A 19,471-nucleotide genomic window follows, 5' to 3' on the forward strand; every position below is an offset into this window, starting at 1 on the left:
GATTATGAATTGAAACATGTACAGTAGGGAAGAAAGAACATACACTGAGCGCTATCCTGAACTTACTAAATAACTTTAATTTTAGTAAAGGTTTCATAAAATCTGTTGACACTGAAAGGTAGTGAAGACAATAGGAAAATGTGTTAAAACTCTCACTGATTTATACTGAATTTAGAGTCCATACATCAGGAATTAAATTAAATTCTCTTTTCATTAACATCCGTACTTCACAAGTGTAATTATGATATTTTGTGCCACTGCATAATGCATAAGTTAAGTGCCTTTTACTCATTGTCTCCTTAACACTTTGGGTCTTGGAGTAAATTGAGGATATCACTGTGACTGCCGTAATACCCTGCATGTTAGTTCTAGGCAACAAGAAAACATGTTAAAGTGGGCAGGGCTTTTCTTATGCCTGGATGAAAATACATAGGCATCAAAACACTCATATGCATTCCTTAATTCTACTCATATTCTCTAAACACATGCAGGCTCTGGCAGGGTATATGCAGCATGCTGTGAGTTTAAGTCCCTTGTATCTTATTTGTATGCAGTACACATTTCAGAATCTGTTCCCAAGCCTCTGTAGAGTGAAAAATAGCCTGCATTTTCTTGATAGCCCATGTGGTTGTGGAGTATAAATGGCTAATGAATTACAGATCAACATTGATGCCAATTAATCTTCCTGATGTCCCTGGGTTATATGGCAGCCATTTAAAAGTTTAATCAATACACTAAAGTTGAAAACATGCAGGGACTGCAGTTGTTTGGTTGTAATAAACATCAGAGGGAAACGGGAGGCTTGTACCAAGTACATGCATCATAATGACAGGTATTTATGTTTAATGGACTAAATATTTTTTATTGGAAGAGAACAAATGTCAGCTTAACTTTATAAGCCCTACATTCAAGTTTCCTTTCAGGTTTGTGAAGGATGGCTGACATGTTGGTGTGAGTAAAATGCAAAATAAAAATAGAGACATTGTGGGGATAAATATAACTGTTTTCAAATTTTTTCCTTTAGTTCAACAAGAGTCACACCTCTGAGCCAACATGGGCCTATGTGTTAATGGGACTAACATCTTAACTCAATATAAATGACCGATAGACATTTTGGTGTCAAAACTCATCACTGGTTTGCACAGTTTTATCAGTCCCTTTGGGCAAAAATGTGTAACATTCAACAGCGCATCAATGCATTGATCCAGTGAAGCAAAAGAGATGAACTGGACTTTTAACTGAAATAATTTTGCCAGCTATGATTCTTGACATAAAAAAGGCTTGTTTTGTTTAAACATTTATTTTGTACTAGTTTAAGCATTTCCTCTACAAAAACAATCGCAGCTGTGGAGTAAGGGGCACCATTTTGGGATAAAACCTTCAGTGTCAATTACAAAAAAAATCTCAATAAAGAGCCCTTAAAACAGGTTTAACACCACAGTCCTTGTATGGAACCTAAAGTGGTCAGCATCATTATTCCTAGAGTCGAACCACTTAAAAGTGATGTGGACACTGGATGTATGTAAGTGCGATTGAGGTATAATAACAGCTGTTTACAATAGCATTGGAACCGGTAGCTTATACTTTTATTTTAAAATGCGTCATTTACAATCACACATATGTGTATTTCACTGTCAGAATCACATGCACCAACCCTTACTGATCACAACATTACTCTTCATTCTCAGGTGTATCTCGTTTGGGGGTCGGGATGCTGAGATTTATGTTCAGGGGAAGGTCACCGTCTTATTTTCTGTGGATTTTTTAATAAAGCCCTTCATTGTAGGAGTTTAGTCTAGGTTTCTAATAGTGGAAAATCCATAAATGTATATACTTGTTTATGAAATAAATAGTAACTATATAATATAGTCTTGCCGGTGACAGAAAAAACAAACTAGGTAAGATATATTGTTTTGAAAATAATGGCACTGCTGGATGGCTGCATCTGCCTAACCTCATAATTCACTTTCACATTGGGTTATGGATGTCTGCGCAGAGCAGGTCTATCTTCCCTTTAGGTATTATTTAAGTCCTTTGAGATAATAAGGAAAGTTTAATTGCGTTGTTAATTGATTTTTTTGCACAATTTTTTATTACCTTGATTGATTACAGAGTTGATGAAAATGTTAGACACAGACAGTGTAAAGTATCAGCCCAGTAAGGAGTGGAGCCTTGCAGAGAATAGATAACCTTGATGCTAAGAGCTACATCCTTCGGATATGTCTTTCCTTGACATATTGATGGCCCTTGAAAAGGGAAAAGCTGATTGTATGCAGAATGCAATCATTAAACCCACTTCTGCCTGCTGTTGATTAATTTGTTTTTTCCTGAAGGATCTAGTTAAACAGGAGGCTTCGCTAGGTCCGGCAGCAGCTATTTTTCAATTTTCAAACTGCGTCTTAACCCTGTCCTCACAGCAGTCAGGAAAAAATAAATAAAAACAAATAACGGGGAATATTAAGTTATTGCTTATTACTTATTGCTAAAAAGGCCAAGGAAGCACACACTGATATGTAATTGCTGTTTGTGCATCAGCCTTGCAATTTATGGGTACCTCTTGAACTTGATGTCATCTAAGACATGAAATAGAACAGGATATCCTATAAATGCAAGGAACAGTGTCAGAATAAAAATATGCATACTGTATTTATCAAATAGGTAATTAGTCAGGATTATGAACCCGTTTGCTAATTATGACAGAACTGTCTGTAATCTCTAATGGTTTTTCCGTATTACATATGTACTGATGAACAATGAAAATGCTCATTGGGCACATACAAAATGTTATTTACATTTTAAATAGTAAGCAGGTTTGTTGATTGTTTGAGTAGTATTGTTCCTTGGGATAACAAAATACTGAGCTCAAGTCATGTGATTTCATAAAAACACCAGGCGCTCAGTGTTTGGTATTTGAGTTGAGTTAAAATTTCCAAAATTAGTTGATTAAGAATCCATAGGAGTAGCCATTCAAAAATACATGATTTTAATTAACGCAAGAACAGCAAAAGATAAGACCATGCCCTGCTTAAGTAATAAAGATCGCCTGATTGTTATCTGCATGATTGAAGGTGGCCTGTCTGTGAGAGAAGTTGCCCAGAGAATGAGATGTTCTGCTTCAAAATCAGCATACTAGTCCAGAGAAACCAGGAAACCGGCTCTGTGAGGGACAGGCCATGTCCTGGAAGGCAGAGGGTCACCACACCAGCCCAGGACTGTCACATCCGACTGAGCCATTTGCGCAATCGTTTTCAGACTGCATTGGCTACAGCACGAGAAATTCTAGGAAGAAATATACCGCGCATCAACAGAATGACTGGAGCTCGCCGTCTGCATGAAAATGATTTGCATGCTTGGAGGCCATTCAGGGGTAACATGTTGACGCTGAGAGATGAAATCGTCGTCTTCTGTGGGCCAGAGAACATCCGAGGTGGCTGCAGAGAGAGTGGTGGAGTGTTTTATTCACAGATGAATGCCGTTTTGTCCTTGACAGACCTGAAGGGAGACAACGTGTGCGGAGACGTTGTGGTGAGTTTTATGCTGACTGTTGTATTGTTCAAGCCAACCGGTGTGGTGGTGGAAGTGTGATGTTGTGGGGAGGAATCTCCTTTAACATGCCTTTGGTGCAGATTGATGGCCACCTTCCTGCAATACATTGACAAAGTCCTTGAGGCAATAGTTTTTCTGTTCCTGCAAATCAATCCGAAAGTGTCGATTTTCCAGCAGGACGTGCAAGACCGCAGAGTGCTAGGATTACAATTACATGAGTTCAAGAAACAATTTCGAGGTCTTGCTCGACCTCGCACAATAGCAAATGTTTACTGGTAGAGAGGACATTTTACTAGCAGCCATATAAATGAGAACGCCATTTGGTACACATGTTATAATGATTTCCTAAACCAATTTGCTAGCCCCAAGCTTGTCGAATAACGGGTATAAAGTATAAAGACCACGAAGGACAGTAATTAAAACTATAAATAAGACATGTGTTTGATTGAAAGGGAGTATGTAGAGTAAACAATTAAGAGAAGACCTTTATTGTACCTTTTAGCACTGCACTACTCGTCAAGCAGAATAGTTGTCAGTGCAGGTTTAAGAGACTTTTCAATATAATCAGGCTTCAACTGAAGATGAACAGGTCACTGTCATTCAAGAAGGTAAAGATATACTCCTTTAACAAAAAAAGAAGGTGGTATGACATCTGAGGAACAAAGTGTTGATTGTTCCACTGCCAGCATATGCATAATGGAAACATTAGCTTCAAGATAACTTTTAATCTGTCAGCTTAATGGCTCCTTAATGTGCACAGGGCTTTAAATGCATGTCAGACAGTGCTGGTATAAAGTAGTATATTTTGTGGTCTGAAAAGATCTCGATGACTCTCACCCTGACACAAGGTTTATTATTAAGTACCAGTTCATCTACTTGTTCCCACGGACTTAGACATGCTTCTCAATTTTCCAGTACAGATTATGTGAGAAAGAGCTAGATACGCATTTCTTTCTTTCTTTCTTTCTTTCTTTCTTTCTTTCTTTTTTTGTTGTTGCAAATTACAACTTTCATCTCCAGCTGTGCTGGGAGCCCTGGAGTGTATTTACAGCAAGCTGCACTTTATCACACATCAGCTAAACTGCTAGTTTACAGAGAACATGCACCTCAGTCCCTCTGGCCAGGGATGCAAAATTCACATATTTATGTTCATACCACCTTCATTACAGTTTTCCAGCTTTCTCTTCCAAATGACTAGTTGGAAACTAGCATGGTGAGATCTGATGTGCTTGTTGATAGATGGTAGTTGCCATGAAATGTGCATCACCACTCTTCTGTCCTGGCTGTTCTCGGTCTAACACAATTACTGTATCTTAAATAGAGTCAATGTTCCAATATAATCTGGGATTTAAGGGTCTGATGAAAAACCACTGTCTTGTTGTTACAAGAATACTGTGAAACTATTGTTGTTCTGTCTTGTGAAGATGCGTATGAATATAAATAGTTGATAGGTATATGTGACGTCAGACCAGAAGAAATGCAGGGGCAGTACTGCAGGGTAAAAGGCGCTGCCATTTATTTTCAAACAAAAATAAATAAAATATTTTAACAAAAAACAGTTTTGTTCTGCTTCTCTCGCTCTTGTTCCTCCTCTGTACACTCACCTCAAGGGCAGAGAGCTGCAGGCTTATATATCATAGCCGAGGGGTTTAACTAGCTGGTAATTATTCTATTACCCCTCGGCCACAACCTACACGAGTTTATTAATGTGGATGGGACTTCCCATCCACGCTGCAACACAATATAACAACATACAGCTACGCCATCACATATATTTTTTAATAAATACAAACAAACAATAACACGGCTTTGTCGTCATATTTACAAATTAATAATAATATAATAATAATAATAATAATAATAATAATAATAATAATAATAATAATAGTAACAACCAAAAACATATATACAAGAAGGGCTTTGCCCGCCCCTTTTAATAATGTGCAGGGCTCTCTCCTTCTACCCTGCTACAGTATAATATTAATAAAAGCACAAAAAGGCTTCATAAAGTTTTCCACCCTCACAATTTAATGTGACGCATTGTTGTGCCTGAAGGCATTAACATGCTATTTAAAAACAGTCACTCACATTTGTAGCTATACTTTAAGTTAATGCTTATCGAGTTGTGATCTAACTTGGTATTGTCAATCCTTAATACTTAAGGGTTTCATCTAGGTGACCAACATTTGAGTTCTGACCTTTGATGTGTTGAACTAATGAGGGCTATATCTTCAGAACCACTAATATTTACATGTACAATGTATATCCATGTGTGTTTTGTTGAACCTATGGTTTTTAAAAGCTTATTGTTATCCCTCACCAAAACAAAGACATCGCTGTGATCGTTATTGATCACCCTTCTGCAGTTTTTATGTCGGTCAATTCTACATCCTTATATACAGTATAATATGTGTGTGTGCACACGTGTTTCATATATCTACCAGATGTTCCTTCGTGAGTTGTTTTTCTGTGCAAATATGTGCACAATCCTTTGAGCTGTACTTTAAGGCCTGTTTGATGATGACATGGCAATTGAATCATAGCTATGTATCTTGGTAGGTAATCTCAACGGAGCCAAACGTTCTTCAAATTAAACCATTTCAGACTTTTCAGCTGACTTCAGCCTGAGCACCTTTATCCCCTGGCGAGCAACAGCAGCTGGAGTTCATTCCCCACTGCCAGGTTGTCCAGTGTCTGTGCAGAACATACAGCAAGACGGGCATATTTTTGTTCAAGATTTTATACAGGGTGACAGCTCCTCACACTTCAGTGTTTGGATCACCTCAAGTAGCTGAGATATCAGGAAAAATTAGACCACTTCTACTACAAAGTCCAAATTTAGATTGACTGAGGTTTTCCCCAGGCCTCTGTGTCCAATTCCTCCCTGACAGAACAGGCCTGCCAGTAACTTGTTTTATAAGACTTGAGTTTGTAATGACATCTTGGGAGAAAACTGGCTGCAGATGCAGGGGAGAATACTTTGAAGCGATAGGAGATGGTGTCAGGTTGAGTTAGCATTGAAGACAGTGTTAGAATATGCTTGGCACTAATATGGCACCAGTATCTCTGTCCTCATCTCTGTTTTCTGTCACTATGTACAATTCTGGGCCTGTCTTTCTAGCCCTGACAATGTCTTTTCACATCACGTTATTGCTAGCTCTGAGCTGCACTCAGCAACACATCACTCAGCCTCTTTGTTTGAAGTCTGCCCTTTTTTGTCATTAATGCACTTGATGTCTATTTAAAACTGACTTTGAATGTGGTATCTGTTTTCCTGTCGAGAGATCATTGACAATATTAATACCACTTGTTCTTGCCTCATTTACTAAGCGCTGACACCTAGCTGCAGTCTCCTGTATTCATCAAGTGGCACTTTTCTCTCACTAGGATGTTTCATAACAGTCTTGCTTCTAGCCCTTCAAAAACCAGAACATATAGCAAATAGGATTTTTGTCAGTGCTAACAATGAAGCTTTCTTTACAATGCATTCTTAGCCAATTCAATCTTAAAAATCAGAAGGCTTAGATTCAGCTTTTTTTGGCTTTAATAAAAATGTTTTCCTCCCTATTACATATGTTTTATATGCTTTCTAAGGTAGATGAGAATTGAGTTTTTTTTTCCATGCCATTGCTTATTCATTCTTTAAATGGCTATAATTATTAGACCTTTTGCTTATCAGTCCAAAATTGACACATAGTGCAATCAAAATTGTAGAATTTGCATGTTGTTGAACTAAAATAAAATTAGCATTTTTGTCTCCAGTTTTAAGGTCAATTTAAAGCTAATCAGGATTATTCTTTTTTCATCTCTAAAAAAATCAGCATTTCTTAGTCTTTGAGGTGGCATCTGGTCTTTAATTATGCTGATTGCTTGTGTTTTGCAGTTTAGTTCTTATTATTTGTACTACATTTATGAAAGCAAGAGCTACAGATAGATTCTGCTTGGCCTAGACCAATTGCTTTTAATATTCCAGTTCCACATTTGCATTTTTTGGCATTAGCCTCAAGCTAAAGTGTCATTTTGTTCAAATGTATAGATGAGGAAAAAAAAGTTACAAGAAATAATTATTTATTTCAGCATTTTTTTTTGCAACAAAAATGCAAATTCAAAAGTACTCGTACCCTGACAAGGAAAATTAAATTAATAGCTAGTTGAGGCACCTTTAGCAATAATAACCTCTTTTAAACGATTAGGATATTTGCCAGTGAGCTTTTGGCATGGTTCTTTAGTGATTTCTGACCATTCTTCAATGCTAAATTGTTTCAGTCCGTTCAAATTCTGATGACTTCTCTTGTGCACATGCTTTTTTAACGCATTCCAAAGATTCTCAATCTGATTTATGTTGGGAATTTGACTGGGCCATTCCAGAACCTTGATTTTTTTCTTCTTTAACCATTCTGAAGCAGTGTTTGATGTGTGCTTTGGGTTGTTGTTGTGCTGGAATGTCCAATTAAGCTTGAAACAAGTTTTATAATGGAGGTTTCAAATGATTGGCCAATATCTTTTGGCTTGCTGTGGAATCCATTCTACCATGTATTGGAACAACATTTTCTGTGCCATTAGTGGAACAACAATCACATTGAAGGATATTACCACTTCCATGCTTGACAGTAGGTATGGTGTTCTTTTCTTTGCACACCACTTGTTGGTAATGACAACAATCACCCTATGCCTAACCTTTTATACTCTCTAAGAATGTTCACCTACAATCCAGCATAGTCTAGACTTTTCTAGAATTAGGTTCTGTATTATCATATTGAAATTTCTACCACCTTGTAGACAATACTATCATAGCATCAAAGGGTATGAATGATTTTTAATTATTAAACCATTTTTGGAGTTTTGCAAAAATAATTGCTGAAATAAATAATTGTAGACATCTATTTCTTGAAACTTTTTTCCCTCATCCACAAAATCAAAACTTGCTACAAAAGATTTTTCGTAAAATTCTTTATTTTTGAGAAATTTCTAGAAATTTTTAATTTCCATGGGGTATGTACACTTTTACTACAACTGTATATTGTATATGATTTTATAAATATATATTTTATAAATAAAAAAAAAAAAATTATTTATATAAACTAATGGTAAATTACTGTTTTTTCCCATCTGACAATGTTTTCTTTTGTAAATGCAAAGTTTGAACAGCATTTTCACTTTTATCTTTGTATTTCTTGTTACCATTGGGGATTTGAACACATAATGAGTTTATTCCCTTGAACATATTTCCCATAGAATATGAGTTCTTCACTTTTGCATCAAATTACTAGGCTGATAGAAAATGGCTTCATATCAGTGAACAAAGGACATCTATATATGGGCAATAAATTTCATATGATATGTGCTGGTATAAGTCTACTTATAATATTTACTCTTAAAAGTTCAATTAAAACTACTTTCCTTACATAGTACCTTTAGCATCTGGATTTAAATATATAATTTGCAGTATGGTACAAAGAGTCTTTGGTTTGCCTTGGTTTTTGGTATCTGTTTTTTTGTGGATGCCATGACATCTCTGTCAGATTCGCATCTGTGTCATTCTTTTCTAGATAATGCATATTGAGTCTTGTTGTACATTTTGTATCATTAATCCTCCGTAACTGAAATTCCTGTCCAATTATTTCCCTTTGTAATCCTGACCGGATCTCTAACTCTCAGATTCCAAAACAGCCCTTGAACATAACTGAGCCTACTCTGTCTTTTGGAATCGTATTTAAATATAATCTTCTAGGTGATCTTGTCTTCCTGTTTGGAGGTTTTCTTTAGTCTCCTAGAAGATCCTGACTGCCACTGGCTTAATATTCTTTGTATTTCACCTTTAAAATATTTTTGTCTTCCATTTAGAAAGTATGCTTTTGAATATTAATCTGATTGTATTTTTTTTTAATTGCAATGTGGAAGACTATTTACTATTTACTATTTACTATTACAAATATGATCTGGTCTCCTCTGGCAAAAAATCCTTCTCTTACTATCGCTGTAGAGTTAATGGAGCTTTCTCATTGGCTCAGGCACTTTTCTCTCTGACTCTTCATTCTTGTTGTTATACAAAAAGTAAATACAAATGTAAAAATGAGAGACCCACTACAGTATTTTATTTGTCTTACAAGATATCCATACTGGTACTGACTTTTACATCAAATACAGTTTTAACTAACAGAGGCCCTTCTCCACTGGAACCAGTTGCCAAAATGATCATTTCCACAATATTTATAATATGTAATATTCCTTTTTTTAATTGTATTTTTATATTTTTCAGGTATATTTTCCAAATGTCGATATGTCTACTATGGAAAGCATTCAGAAGGCAACCGATTCATTCGCGATGAGCAACTCTGATCAACAACTCATTTTTGCTTCAGTTGTTAAAAAAAAGACAAGAAAAGCACATACACCACCTCTACATTTTAAACAACCAAATACAGCCCTCTAGTGCCTTCTGCTGACTTTGTTTGTCCTGTCAAGACCATCCTTCTATCCTGGTCTGAGCAATCACATTGAGATTGACATGATTGCCTTTAAGCAGGCCCCTTTCACCAGAGTGACAGACAGCTGCAGCCAAGTGCCTGGCCTGACAGGATGAGCTCTGTGATGGATTGCTTGGCTCAACCTGCTACCCATGGAAGGGCAAAGGTCACACCTGAGGCTGCACTGAGCTTGCGCAAACAACAATGATGATGAGCTTCTTGAAAGTCAAATTAAAAGTATCAGTGGTTCAGTCCCCACTGATTCTTTTAATTTGACTTTCACCCACTGATACCCCCCATATCAGTGGTTCAGTCCACTTCAAGCAGACAACATTCAGTTTGTATCTCAAGATGTTCTGTTACTTAATTGGAAGTCCCAAGTTTATTAGTAGTTTAAGTGAAGTAAAACCCTAATCCATTACCAAGGTTTATATATATGATAATCTACAGTGTTTTGTTTATAAGATATCCACAGCAGCAGCTATTTTCTGTCAATCTTTGGTAAAATCTTGAGCTTCATAGCACACTTGTATTTTGTTAAATGTTATAATTGTTTTTTAAAAAAAAGTTCCTATAATATTGTGTCTTTATGAAGTAGTCTTTGGATGTGAGTTAACTAATGGTTTCATTTAATTGTAACAATTACTAAGGTTTATTGTAATAATTACAGAGTCATTTACCCTTATTCCTTTTATAGACATGTAATGGGATTGATTAATCATGTTACTTATTCCATATCTAATATATGTTCTGAAATTAAACAAAATATTGGAATGTTGGGAGGAAATAAAGAATTTGTGTTTTTAAAGGTGGCGATGCACAAATATTTTATTCTTGTTGCATTTTCAGAAACACTAAATTCCTAACCCTTTCTTGTCAAACTGCATTTTATTACATGACACTCTGGGCAAGAGCTACATATATGGATGTTTGTAGGCTTTGCAATTGAATAGCTGAGACATAGAACCATGTGATATGTGACTTTAACAGCTTCGTATTAAGCCATGACATTGTTTCCAAGGGAGCTTCTCTCGCTTGGACTCTATTCACCATTTGATGAATGTCTGCTACTCCACTAAATAAATATTATTTATATAATGACACATGAGATTTTGTTTCAATTATAAAGAACAATTGGAGAGCACATATATGGTTATTTTTCTGAATGTTTCAATTGTATCCCTTTATTTATTAAAGAAAACAGGTAAGACCAAACATTGCTATCAGGGGCCATATTTCTAAAGCTTTTATTCATTCATTAGACATTTTTTTCTAAATCTTTTTTGATTTATTTAATAAAGTTTGATATTCATGACACACTGGAAGGCAAATTATCATGACTGTAGCTATCAAACTATTTAAGCCACCAAAACTCATGTGTTTTTTTTTTTTATTTTTGTATTACCATTCCTTGTTTAGAAAGCAAACTACTTACTTTGTTAAATAACTTTTAGATAAAGTGTAATTCATTTTAATAGCATTTGTAGTGGTTATATTATTTCAGCTATTTATTATTTTCATGTGCCTCAGACCACAGGGTCCACACAGTCTTTGCAGAATTTGAAATAATGTTCCACTTCCTAAAACTTACCGCTGAGGAGCATTTAAGGATTAAGGATTTTCAGTTGGTCCAGTAGAAAGGAAATCTTACAAAAAAGAATTCTTGTGTCAGGCCCTCACTGATAAATAGCCACTTCCTGCACCTGTATGGTATAGTAAACCCTGTTACAATGTTACAGCATACTGTACATCATCAACACCCAAGCACTGATACCTTTTTCATTTGTTAAAAATGTGATTGAACCTTCTTAATTGTAGCCTGTTTAATGAACTATTAATTGACTTTCCCCTAGTGTTCAAAATCTTTGCTGGTGGCTATCTTTGAAGATTTTCTCTTAGTCATTCCAAAACTACATTTCATTTTATGTGTATCCCTGATATAAAGATTTCATCCATTTAAATACATCTAACTAGCAGACATTGTTCTGTTTTTTGTTTTGTTTTAATTTTTTGCTTTATTTTACCAAATTACACAAAATGGTTGACTTCTTTAAAAACATCAGTTTTAATGATATTTTGGTGAGGATCTCATTACGTTACTGGGGGGGCCATTTTTTTCCAACATGTGACATACTGAGACAAAATGATTATGTTTTTTTAAAAAAAAAATCAGTATAAAGTGATAAATATAAAGTCTATGCTCACATGATGGTAAAGCTGATGAAGTGGGTTAATATGTGGATACCGTTGGAATATGTTTTTCTTGGACACAACAATTTCATTGCATTCCTGACTTCACCAATTACTTATTATTAAATAATTCATATTTCTCTGACGTTTAACACGCTGGATAAATCGTTGATTCATCTGTCTGCCTCCTTGTGAATCAAGTTTTGTAACTTAGTGTCACCTATATTTTATAATATATCTGTTTCTGTTTTGTGTCACTAGGAAATTGTTTTGATATTCATTATAACACATTAAAGCAATCCTTATTCAGTGTTTATGATGATCTTTGGTATATTCCTAATGCTTTAACACATTATACACTAGTAAAACAAATTACCTCAAGATGTTTTACACTGTATTATTTTTCTAAATTGTAATATCAACAATAACAAATGCTTCAAATCTAGAAGCAAACAACCTGTATGAGTGTATGAGAGTTAGTTCTTCTGCAAACATTTCACTGGAACAAAAGCTCAATCTGGCCAGAATACACTTTATATAGTTAGGTGGCCATATTGCAAAGCTGCTGTGAAAAATTACGCAGATCATATCATATGGGATAGCAAGTTACACAGGGGTTCTGAAGCTAACATACATATTTTGGTTTTGTATAAACTTCTACATATATGCACATGATCTCAAACAAGCAATAATACATTGTGACTGTAACACTGAAAACATGAGAAAGCATACGTTTCACAGAGATACACTATCTCTATTGCCAGTGACATGTTAAGCAACTTTTCAAAGGGGCCTCTTGCAATAATAATGCACTGGCAGTATTTTTTAATTGCCCCAAACCTACTCCTGTAAAAATTAATCTTCTTTTTGTATCTACAGCATATTACAGGCCAAGACTATTTCACCAACAATGCCTGTTAAGTTTGTTATATTATAAAAAAGGAAGCCAACATGAAAAACTCCAAAAGGTCCATTATTCATTGTTGGTTTTTGTTTGTTTTCTTTGCTTTTTTATAACAATGTTTGTTATAGTTGTACTTAAATTAAAGCTAAGCATTAAATAATCTGGTTTAAAGCCAAGATCAATCATGCATCCTCACACACAGATGTCAGCAATCATAAACCATGCATGAATTGGCCACACCCTTTTTTTATTTTTGTAAACAATTTCAAAACAAATACGTTGTTGATATTATCTTAGTGTTCTTTAATAATATAATGTAATATGACAATATTCACTCCAACAAACAGATTTTATATAAATTAGAAAACAATTGAGAGCAAACAGCCAATCAGCTTCCAGATCTAGCGGGCTTCTATTTTGCACAGATGCCTGCTGGAACGTTGAAGTGCTTAACTGTGAATTATATTTTAAAATCAATCCGCATACTTTCTGATGCTGGTCTAGAGTTAAGGGAAATCATGTCAGTGACAGGACACTGTACTGAAGGCTCAATTCGCAGCTACTGGACAGCAAATCAACAGGGAAGACACAATTGGTCCACATTTCTGTCATCGGATGGATCCAAACAACACCCTACCTCAAAAGTAACCAGTCAAACTCCCAACCCTGTTTCAGTTCTTTCAGCACCAGTCAATCCACTCCCTGCCTGCTTGAATGACGCCCCGCCTCCAACAACAAGTTTCAAGTCAGACTCAATACTACGTGGACTATTCAAGAATTGTACATGTATAAATTATTATAAGAAAGAGTCAGACCCCAATAAATACATATGTTAGCAATAATAATAATAATAATAATAATAATAATAATAATAATAATAATAAAAACATTTTCTCTGCGTGTATGTCGTTTTTCTATTCTAATTATGTTAGGGACTATTTTCCTTAGTAGAAATATTACAATTTCCAGGTAAATATAGGTTTCAAAGCTTCCTGCTCGGCTCATCTACCACACAGTAGTGCCTGCATCAACGGGCTCTATCGCTTAAACTGTACCCTACAGAACATTAAAAAAATTTTTTTCTGAAAAACAATAATGAAAGTTATATGTTGATGAAAGACCAACGATTAAGACACACCTGCACTGATTATTACATTTGCCCCAGACGTGATTGTCAACTACAGCACGACTATTTGTAAAAATACCTTTTTTATTTAAATAATTCTTATGTATTTAGAGTAAGAGTCGCTTTTCACATTACCTGTACTGCAGGGTAGGGGAGTATATAATCACCAGCTGTTTTAAGATGTGATTTGTGACTCATGAGCATATTATTATTACACAGAAACAAACAGGTAAGAACATGTATGGCTATAGCTCTAAATAACACAGAAATGTTAATTACTCTCTGACATAAAATGTAAAATAAGTTAGTTGTGTTTGGTTTTGTTTGTGTTTACTATTTTGTGCAAAAATTAGCATATATTTTTTCAATGGATCTCAAAAGCATATTTTAATAACAAAAAAGATGCATGTCATATGTATGTGTTGTGTATTTTGGAAACTAACTGTCAGTAGGTGTCTACTTAAATTGCTGAGAATTTACATACGTAGTGAATTTCGCGTTGACCCCTCAATTTCCGACTTTTTACCAAACCTACCAAGCAATGTTTGCTAAAACCTATTCTTTATCTCGTATTATAATAAGAATGGGAATTCTGTGGAACTTTGGCATTCAGTTAAGTAAAACACTGTAGAGTCATTTGCACCAAAGTGATCAGATGCATATTCAGAGGAACAGAGCGTTATGCTTCTAACATAGTGTTTTTGTTGTCAAAATTTTAGTGTGTATTTACACTCCTGCATTAAAGCACATCATATCCTACCAGGTCTTTTTATATGCCAAATTATTCCAATTAAATTGCAGAGGGCTATGAATGTGAAGGAAACCATGTGTACAGTAGCTGAGTAGTGCTTGTCAATCTTCAGAAGACAGCACAGAAGAAAAGTCGGAGATAGCCCGCCTCTACTTTTGTGTGGCATATCATCCTATGAGAAAATGTGCCCATATTCTTACTGACATGCTGTTTTTGAGTATGGTCACTAGTGCCAATATTTCTAAATGACAAGGTTTATTTGTCTCTGTTTTGATATGTTTGGAGAAACTCGGACTGACAGTTGGAGGAGGCAGGAGGAGGGAGCCACAACAAGCCGTCGCCACCCCCCCACCCCGGCACAAAATGTCATCTCTCCCTTGGCTGGGCTGTAGAGGCATCCTGATGAAAAGAGCAGACATTTAAAAGTTTCTGACATGTGTCACAGGCGCTGCCATTGAGCCAGTGCTACTGATGTAGCTGGAGTTGACAGCATCCAAGCCATGGAAGCTGCCTGCGGGACATTCTGAGTTTGGTGTATGTCTCTTACGATCCTTGTCATGGTACATCTTGAGAAGAAATATATATATATATATATATATGTGTGTGTGTGTGTGTGTGTGTGTATGTGTGCAGTATAAATAAAACAAACTGAGGAATAAAAACAAGCAATAGTTTGACATGGATTTGTGTAAGTAGGGAGAAGAAAACCATGCAGAATAATTAAGGTATGAACCAAAAAGAAACCTTTAGGCATTTCCCATCTTCGATCCATCATTTTCTACTGATGTGATTCAAGGGAAGTACTTTGCAAATATAAAGCGTGCTGTATCATCAGGGACTTAGCGTATCTTTTGTATTGAAACTGTGTAAACACCAAGTAAGTTTAAATTTCTACAATACTGAGTATGATTTAGAAAGTATGACATGATTTATATGTATAATCAAACCAGGAACAAGGAAATGGGCCAACATGTTTATTAAATATACAATAAAAAAAAATAAAAAATTTAATGGTAGGACAGTAGTAACCAGACAAAATACTGGTAGCTGTTTCAAAATCAGAGGGCCATACCAGTATTTTATAGTGCATTTTTAAAACAGACAGACCACACATGTATTGTTTTTTTATTTTTTAAACTGTTTAAGCTGTCTAGAACTGCAGTCGGCCTTCTGTTTCGGAAGAGATGAAGGGCTTCATCACTACAGTGTAATATTCTTCACCTTTCATGAGCTCTAAGTTCATAAAAATGTGAAGCAAAGGATGAACTTTTGTCATTGGGACTCAAGAAAGTCAGGGGTCATTCACAGTCATCAATTATTGGGCTTCAAATTTTGAGTGACAGACATGACCCAATGCAAATCCGCTGAAAAACTACAGTCATATCAGTGAGTGGCGTACACACTGATAGCACCAGCTGACTCAGTTTGAGGATGAAGCGAGATTGTGAACTAATCAACCTCAGCATTCAGAGTCCAAATGGGAGCTCTGTACCTGAAGATATCAGCTGAAGCTGACTTAAGAGGAAGGGAGAAGAAAGAGCCTATTTCCAGGAAGGTTTCAGATGAGCAACATTTATCATTGAGGGGGAGATGGGTATAATTAGCTTGTCAGTCTACTTTGGGCTGAGTTAGCTTTCCATGGTAAGAAAGATGGACTGACTGCCAGAAGAGCTGACAGGCAGTCGATAATGCAGCAATTAATGTCATAAATAATTCTGGAACCAATTATAACAAAATGGACTCCCAAGGATTTTTTTTTTTTAAAGAACAGTATTGCCTTATCATTTTCCCTAACAGCAGGAGCAGCTTTCATTTTTCCCTGTAATTACTTCTCATTATACACTGTACTACAATAGGGCTTTTCTCTCCATGGAGTATTTAATTTTTTCTGGGCACAGAAACAAAATAGGAAGATATGTTAGGGTGGAGTGGACATGCATCTTTCTTTACTTTGTAGCCACATGATAGCTCCTGCTACACAGAAATGATTAAGAGAAAAGTTTTATAAAATGTCATGGACAAAGACAGCTTAGATTGCTTAACAATGACATTTGGAAATGAAGACATTTATGAAACAAATGGATTTGTCTTGATATTTTAAAGGTTGCTGTAGCTTTGCTAACACTGAAGTTATTGATTTATTTTTTTTTCCTTTCACTGCTAAAATCTGGAAGCTGGGCCAAACAAGTCCCAATACACCAGAAACAAAAACACAGTAAAACCTTGTATTAATATGTCCATTGCTGCAGGGAAAATAAACTTATTGCAGAAGATATATTGTGCATTTGATCTAAAATGTTTGATAAACACTCATATGCAGCACTCACAAAGAATTTCTGATCCTGATTTGAACCTTTTTCAATTATTTCAAAAGTTGCGAGCCCTACAAAATGATTAAAATACAAATACACCATGCTTCAACCCAATATGGTACGTGGTATTCTCCTTAATGAACAAGACCAAAGCTCATCTGTTTACAGCCATACTGTGTGCATACATGTTCTACTTCCTCCATTGCAAACTATTTTTAAAGTGCAACATTACAACACACACCATTACAACATTAACACACACACACACACACACTATATATATATATATATATATATATATATATATATATATATATATATATATATAGCAATTGTCAATTTGGCATATGTACAACATCGCTTTGTTAGGAATTCTGTAGTTTAAAGTTGATGCAAATACAAATCCTATTTCTTTTACCATGTCAACATAAGGTATGGGAAATCTCTTTAGGTACCAATACCTTTCAAAAACATTACAGGGCATAAAAAATGGCTGGCCATATAAAATGAGTTAATCTAATGTAAAATGTCAGTAATATGGTGGGAAACACTGTTAAATATATCAGCTGTATCTTTATGCCCCTCGAAGGTCGTACCTGGCATAATATATAGTTCAAGCAGTGATGGCTCAAGGTCATGTCAGCTTCCTCTACATAATGCATGAATCTTGTAACACTTACAAACTCCAGTCATCTGACCTGAACCTTGGGATAAAATTTGTACTAAGTAAATCTGTGAGCATGCTGGCATTTCTATTAACCTCCAGTGCGCTGCTGACAGAATATGAATAATGATAAATAACAACACACAGCTATAAATCACTTTTACTACTTGAGGTGAGGGAGAAAATGTAATGGAAACCAACATCTGTTGGCAGTTACAGTTAATTTTTGTGGGGGACAATTAAACTGTGTTGTATTTGATAGGCTACGCATAATAGCAAAATACTGGGAAACATTATAATTCAGTGCGTACAGCAGTCTTGTAAAACTGCTGGTGTAATTAATTTACTGTTTGCTGGTACTAAATAATTTAGTTTAAATAAAGTATTTAAATTAGACTTTTAACATAATTCCTTTCCTTGTCCAGAAGGGAAGGTTCCTTTACATGAATAACAAGTAGTAAGGGTTCCATTGTCATATGTATCTTCCCTTGGCAACAAAACTTTCTTTGTTAATTAATATATTGGCTTAAAATTTCATACCTACCTATAAGGACTATACCCCCAGGGATGCTTTGTTTTTGTTCACAAAAACTACCGTAAATAGTTTTAATATATTATATATTTCCCTTTTTTTCTTAAACAAAGCCTGTTAATAACAGTTTTGAAAATTCAGAAGTAAGATTTAGTTTGCTTTGTTTTTCAAGCTTTTTTTTTTTATTGAAGGAGATTATGCTGTTCGGTGCTAACGTTATATTGGCCTTGAGCTTTGATTTGGTACGCTTGACTTTAAATTCCAAATACAAAAGATTAAACTTGCTGGAAACAATGACATTTATTCACATTGTCAACATGCAGAAAGGATCGAGAGGATCTATACGCCTGAATGCTGTATAGAGACGAAGTGCCCTCTAGAGGCATTTTTCCTTCCAAGTGGTAACCATCTGATTGTGCTTTGATACTCTCCAGTTGCAGAAGAGAACCAATATTTTTTTAGGGGCAGCACAGTTTGGTGCTGTGATCTTAAACATACAGCCATGATGTGATTTAAGTATTAAACACTTGTCAATATTTAAAAAAAAAAAAAAAAAAAATCACTGGTGTGTTCTTTTCCCAATTTTTTTATAATGGACAAAAAGAGATAGTGTGTCAGAGTGGGAGGCTGACTAAGAAAAAAATAAATGGTAAAAAAAAAAGTACAAAAAATACAGACTGCTGTAGAAGCAGTTATTCTGCCTGTAGACCTTCATCGTGAAGTTTCCCTGAAGAAAGCAAAGGAATCAAAAGTAACAAGGCCCTTCCAAGATTTCATGATAAAGGCCTACTGGCGAAACAAAAATGTCATTTATTTTTTCATTAGCTGCCTCTTTCTTCTCTGTGTAATATGATAATTGTGCAGATATTATTAATAACAAATAATATGACTTTTGAAACTTTAAACAATATTACATTTAGATATACGCTAAGTTAGAAATTTAACTTGACATTTTGAGTGGAAAAATCAAACAGCTGTT

General features: G+C 35.3%; 1 protein-coding gene across 1 annotated transcript in view; it reads left to right on the top strand.

The window, feature by feature from the left end:
* Positions 1-12,142, top strand: part of LOC121325609 (leucine-rich melanocyte differentiation-associated protein-like) — a 309,297-nt gene extending 297,155 nt beyond the window's left edge. The window contains exon 7 of the mRNA XM_041268416.1: positions 9,806-12,142. Within this exon, the coding sequence (XP_041124350.1) occupies positions 9,806-9,885 (80 nt within the window). The 3' untranslated portion in view covers positions 9,886-12,142. The remainder of the gene's footprint in view (positions 1-9,805) is intronic.
* The last annotated feature ends 7,329 nt before the right edge of the window (positions 12,143-19,471 follow it).

The sequence above is a fragment of the Polyodon spathula genome, chromosome 13 (genome assembly GCF_017654505.1).
Source record: "Polyodon spathula isolate WHYD16114869_AA chromosome 13, ASM1765450v1, whole genome shotgun sequence".
Lineage (NCBI taxonomy): Eukaryota > Metazoa > Chordata > Actinopteri > Acipenseriformes > Polyodontidae > Polyodon > Polyodon spathula.